Raw genomic sequence first — 6157 nt, 5'->3', positions numbered from 1 at the left:
ACCCATTCAAATCGTGGAATAGTTTCAAGTTGGAGTTTTAAAATAATTTTAAAATAAAAATAGATATCTTATAATTAACTATAATTAAGAAAATATAAATATATAAAAAAGTAACTACCCGTTCAAATTGGGTGGGAGTAGTTTCAAGTTGGAGTTTTAAAATAATTTTAAAATAAAAATATAATTAACTATAATTAAAAAATGAAAATATAAATATATAAAAAAGTAACTACCCGTTCAAATTGGGTGGTAGTAGTTTCAAGTTGTAGTTTTTAAATTATTTTAAAATAAAAAAGCTATAAAAAACGAAAAAAAGAGAAAAAAAAACTACACATTCAAATTGGGGAGTAGTTCAAGTTGGAGTTTTAATATAATTATAATATAAAAAACAAAATTAAAAAAATAATAAATTACCAATTCAAATTGGGGAGTAGTTTTAAGTTGGAGTTTTAAAATTATTTAAAAAAAAAACAAAAATAAAGTAATAAAAAAACTTCAGAGAAAAATATTAAATAACGTAATATGCTAATGAAACTTTCTATTAACAAAGTAATAGTATTAAATATTGAAATATATAATAAAGAAAAATACATAACAAAAACGTTATTCGATGCGCTACCTGTATAAGTCCAGTTAGTTTAACATAGATTTTATTCACTAAAATTTAGATAATATTTTTAAGAACAACAGAATAAAATTTAAAATAAAAAATTCAATAGTAATAAATTATATATCTTCTCATATATTACAAAAAGAAAGCGAATACTAAATATTGTTTAATATAATAAAGAAAAATAGAACAAAAAAGTTATTCACTGACTATATAAGTACGTTTGATTTAATAGAGATTTCATTATTGGGTATATCGTATTGACAAACAAGATGACAATTGAATTTTATTAAAGCAATACGATCTAATAGGATCAAACAAGCCTGATCATAATTTAATTTAATTAATATTTTTTTAATATTGACCGCGCATCGCGCGGGTACTACTACTAGTTCCAATTAATAGCAGAAATTCTTTCTTAAGATATTACAAGCAAGAATTCACATAAACTTTCATTCAACCATCATATAGGAACAAAATTAATAAAGGGTAGGATAGTAATAGACCTCAAAACAAAATAATTTTAAATTTGAAAATGTTTAACACCGGAGAATTTGAACAGCGACAACCTCGACGGAATCGCGAATCTGCCCGGAAAACTCAAGCAAACACGGATTTAGACCCAGGTTTTAATTGAAACCCTTCCTATGATGTGCGTGCGTGTGTTGTAGCTGCTTATCCTTCTCGTTACCGTGGTGAAAGGGAAAGAACAATCGCTGGCCGGAAATGAACTGAGGATAGAAAGAAGAGGGCGGGCGGTTCGGAGTTGCGAAAGGGTTGTGCAATCGTGGTGTTTGGAGATGGTGTCCGGCGACTTAGTGATGTTTAAACGGCTAGAAGTACTGTCATGGTGGTGGGTTTGAGCGGTCAGTGGTGGCTGGTCGGGATGTGGTCGTTTTTGTGTTGGCGATGGGAATGGAGCTGGAGGGGGCTGGCGGCGGCGCTGGTTTTTGTGAGGTCTCCGCCGGATTTTCGGCCAGTTCTGGTGGGTCTGATGGCGCGTTTTGTTCGTTGGTGTGGTCCTGGTGGGCGGCTGAAGGGTGGCCTTTCCTAGGGTTCAGCTAGGGTGTCCCTGGGTTTTAGGTCAATGAGAGGAAGATGGAGAGTCCTTAAGTCTTTCTAGGGTTTTTTTAAAGGGAAAGGGTTAATTGGGCCAAGAAGATTGGGCTTGGTGAATTGGGTTATAAAATTTAGTTTCTTGCAATTTGGCTAAAAATATTAATTTCTTTTCTAAAATAATTCCATAAAAATGTAAAACTAATCCTAATTAACTAAAATAACTATATTATGACATAAAACTAATTTTGATATTTTCAAGGATTATAATAAAAATAAAAATGGGTTAAAAATAATATTTTTCTAAAATACCTAATACCTTAATTAAATAGAGAAAAATGAAACTATTTTTGTACTTTTTAATTTTGTGATAAAAATAATGTAAAAGAATCAAAATTAGTTGAAATAATTATATTAGACCTAAACTAAGTATTTAATTGCTAAAATATGCAAAATCTTGAGGAGGGTCAAAAATCACATGTATACAATTTTCACGTACGACATTTAACATCCCAACCAGACAAAGGAGAAATTTAAGATTTCACCAAGCAAAAGTTAAGAAGGGAAAACAACTTTCAATTGTTATAAATTGGAGGAACCAAAAGAAGTGAGATGCGCAAAACCTTTATCTCTTTGAGACCATTCTGACTAATCCCAATAATTTCAGATGGAGACACCTCTTTAGCTCTAAGAATGGCATTTGAAAGGGTACGTAATATTCATGCTCTAGTTTTTTCAATATTATTTTCTTTTATACCCAAGTTCAAAGACGAGCCAGCTCACTAGTATTCTTTATGGTAAATTATTTATTAACCGCATATTCATTTTTTCAATTTCAAAATAAAATATTTGTAATTAAAATTTCTTCTTTTGTGGTTATGAGATAGGAGTTTGACATAATGGTTGTCCCAACAAAAGGTGAAATCAACGAGCCACCGCCACCGTGGAAGAATTTAAGTTTCAGTGTGGTTGAACCTGATGAAAAAAATATTAAAATGTCTTCGCAAGAACTAGACAAAATTTTGACTCAATATATCGAGACATTGTCCCATCGGACAGAATATCATATAGGTAAGTATATGTTCATTGGCCTTTTGTCTAAATATATACATCAAATTTAACTTTTATACACTATTTAGCAAATAAAATTAAAAGACTAGTAGGCTAAGGTCCATGGATTGAAAGACTAATATCTTTGGATAGACACCAAATCAACAACTATAGCTGCATGAAGTATGATGAAGTTCTTTGCTATTCCTTGCGAAATATATAGTATATGTAAAAGTTACTGAGCTCACGTGAACTAATAACTTTTGCACTAGATCCCCTCTTGGCCTCAAGCTCTCTCATCATCAGGCCGGTGGACACATAGGAAATTAAAGTTTTTCATGATTTTCAACTGTTCCTTGAGTTACTAGAACCTCTCTTACCAATCATACCTATTGGCCTATAATTGAAGGACATATTTGGAATAAAAGAACTTAGCTTTTTAAGTGAAACGAGGTCATGTAACATCTCATGTAAAGAGAAAATGTGACATACTTTTTCAGGTGAGAGGAATATTAAATATCTACCTCATATTTCGTCACCCTAACTACCTTCTTCCTCATGCCATAATAATAATGTGCCTAATTCTCCACATGTTTCTAATATATAGTTTGTGTTCTATTTGATCGATAGCTCAATTCCACAATTTGTATATACATGTACAGCTTTTACTATTGTGTACCTTGACAACTAACAGTACCAATGACAACTACTGCGTCATGCATGCAAAAAAAATATGTAGATTATTAGTTAATTTCATACATGTGCCATATTTAATTTCACAACGAGAACTAGAGAAATTATTTTAAGAATAATGTAAAAAAAAAAAAAAAACAACAACCCAGTAAAATCCCACTTAGTGGGATCTGGGGAGGGTAGTGTGTACGCAGACCTTACCCCTACCCTGGGGTAGAGAGGCTGTTTCCAAATAGACCCTCGGCATCCTTCCCTCCAAAAACTTTTCACCTTACTCTTGGGGAGACTCGAACTCACAACCTCTTGGTTGGAAGTGGAAGTTGCTTACTATCAGAGCAACCCCTCCTGTCTATAATGTAAAAAAAAAAAAAAAGTAGTCATGCTTATTCTCGGAATATTTTGAACTTAGCCTCTTTAACTTGGTTCTTTACAGGTTATCCAGTTAATATATGTTATGAGCATCATGATGCTTTAGCTCCACTTTTGCAATTCCACTTGAACAACTGTGGAGATCCCTTCACTCAGAACACTGTCGATTTCCATTCAAAAGATTTTGAAGTGGCTGTTTTAGATTGGTTTGCGCAACTCTGGGAAATTGAGAAGGATGAATATTGGGGATACATTACAAATGGTGGCACAGAGGGAAATCTCCATGGTCTTTTGATTGGGTAGGTATCACTTTCCCATCTCCATTGATAGACAAAGTTTCTTCCACTTCCGATTATATATATATATATGTAAAACATTGGCCTGAAATGGGTTTAAATGGAGTAAGATCATCCGTGAAGATTTATATAGTTAATCCTAACTTGTTTGGGACAGAAACATGATTGTTGTTAAAGAATAGTCTGACAAACCTATTTTGTACTTGGAGATATTCTACAATATTTATACTTGATCTAAAAAAGAGTATTGTGCAGGAGAGAGTTACATCCCACTGCGATAATATATGCATCGAAGGATTCACATTACTCGATTTTTAAAGCAGCAAGAATGTACAGAATGGAGATAGAGACTATCAATACTTTAGTTAATGGGGAGATTGACTATGCAGATCTGAGATCAAAATTACTTCTCAACAAGAACAAACCAGCCATCATCAATATCAATATTGGTAAATATTTATATATATTTAAATAATTTTTTTAATACAAATACAATATCTAAAGAAAAAAGTACTGGGTTCGCCTAAACTTGCGCCTAAACTTGCGCCTAATACTCTAGCTCTGTGGATCCTTTAGCTCCCAAATATGTGGGGTACTAATAATTTTAACATATTTGTAGGAACTACCTTTAAAGGAGCTATTGATGATCTTGATCTGGTCCTACAAATATTACAAAAATGTGGTTATTCCAATGATAGGTATTACATTCATTGTGACGCTGCACTATATGGGCTAATTGTCCCATTTATCCAACATGTAAGAGTACTTTATAATCCGTTATTTTCTTTAAAAAAAAATCCTATCTAGGGAACAAATAGAAAGTGACCTAGTTCTCTATTATATTTGACAACAGGTGAAAACAATTACCTTCAAGAAGCCAATAGGCAGTGTTTCAATTTCAGGCCACAAATTCTTGGGATGTCCAATGCCTTGTGGCATTCAGATAACAAGGAAAAGTTACATCAGTCATCTCTCCACAAAAATAGAGTATATTGCCTCAGTGGATGCTACAATTTCTGGTAGTCGAAATGGCCTGGCACCAATATTCTTATGGTACAGTTTATGCATGAAAGGTCGTGCCGGATTGCAACAAGATGCGAAAATGTGCAACGAAAATGCCCGATATTTGAAAGGCCGACTTCATAAAGCAGGAATTAGCGCTATGCTCAATGAGTCTAGCATTATTGTTGTATTTGAACGACCTAATGACCCTAAGTTCATTCGTCATTGGCAACTGTCTTGCACAAGAGATATGGCACATGTTGTAGTCATGCCAGGTATCACAAGAGAAACAATAGATAGTTTTTTTAACGATTTAATGCAAGAGAGGGAAAAATGGTACCAGGTTGGAACAATTGTGCCTCCTTGCCTAGCAGATGATATTGGTTCTCAAAACTGTCTTTGCTCCAAACAGAAGATGCGTCATTGAATTCCTTAGAAGACGAGACTTGTAACGGTCTTAGATATGGACTATGCTTTTATGCAGAAGTGGCTCAATAAAATTGGTGATCATCTTTTGTTTGATAAATAGAAAACCTTAAATTTATTTGTGTTTGATCTTTTGGAGAAAAAAAGTGTCTTCTTCTTGAGTTTCATTATCATCTTATTCAACTAAAATGGAGAATTGAACAACCCCAATGTTAGTACTAATCATTAGACATAGTACAATTTCCTTAGATTCTTTAGGTTAAGGTTTCATTTTTTCCCTTTTTAAAATTTTAAGGAAATAAGCAAAACCGAATTACGCAACACTAGAATTCGAACTACTCACAATGCCTTTCAATATCTAAGTTTGATATATATATATATATATATATATACAGAGAGAGAAAGGAGAATCGACAGGAGCTTCTGGTCAATGTGAGTTTACAAAAAAACCATAAAATTTCATTTTATTTGAGTTTTGCCCCTAATACTCAATATAGGCTATAGCAGTGGTTGAAAATTTAAGAAAAAACCCCGGGGCGTTCTGCCCTTACAAAATTACACACGTGCTACCCCTTTTGCTTCCCACTTTGACGCGTGCTTAGCAAACTTTCCGCCTACGCTGTTTTTTGGGGAGTCGTGAGTTTTCTGCCTCCTC

At 33.3% G+C, this 6157-nt stretch overlaps 1 protein-coding gene across 1 annotated transcript; it reads left to right on the top strand.

The window, feature by feature from the left end:
* The first annotated feature begins 2293 nt into the window (after positions 1 to 2293).
* Positions 2294 to 5712, top strand: LOC104224399 (histidine decarboxylase-like). The gene is made up of 6 exons (XM_009776032.2): positions 2294 to 2374; positions 2554 to 2737; positions 3843 to 4077; positions 4330 to 4523; positions 4694 to 4830; positions 4928 to 5712. Exons 1-6 carry the CDS (start codon positions 2360 to 2362, stop codon positions 5501 to 5503), a joined length of 1341 nt encoding a protein of 446 aa, XP_009774334.1. The 5' UTR covers positions 2294 to 2359; the 3' UTR covers positions 5504 to 5712.
* Positions 5713 to 6157: the final 445 nt, after the last annotated feature.

Source organism: Nicotiana sylvestris, chromosome 8, assembly GCF_000393655.2.
Source record: "Nicotiana sylvestris chromosome 8, ASM39365v2, whole genome shotgun sequence".
Classification (NCBI taxonomy): domain Eukaryota; kingdom Viridiplantae; phylum Streptophyta; class Magnoliopsida; order Solanales; family Solanaceae; genus Nicotiana; species Nicotiana sylvestris.
Note: the sequence above shows the minus strand (reverse complement) of the source record. Positions and strands in the feature narration are given on the sequence as shown.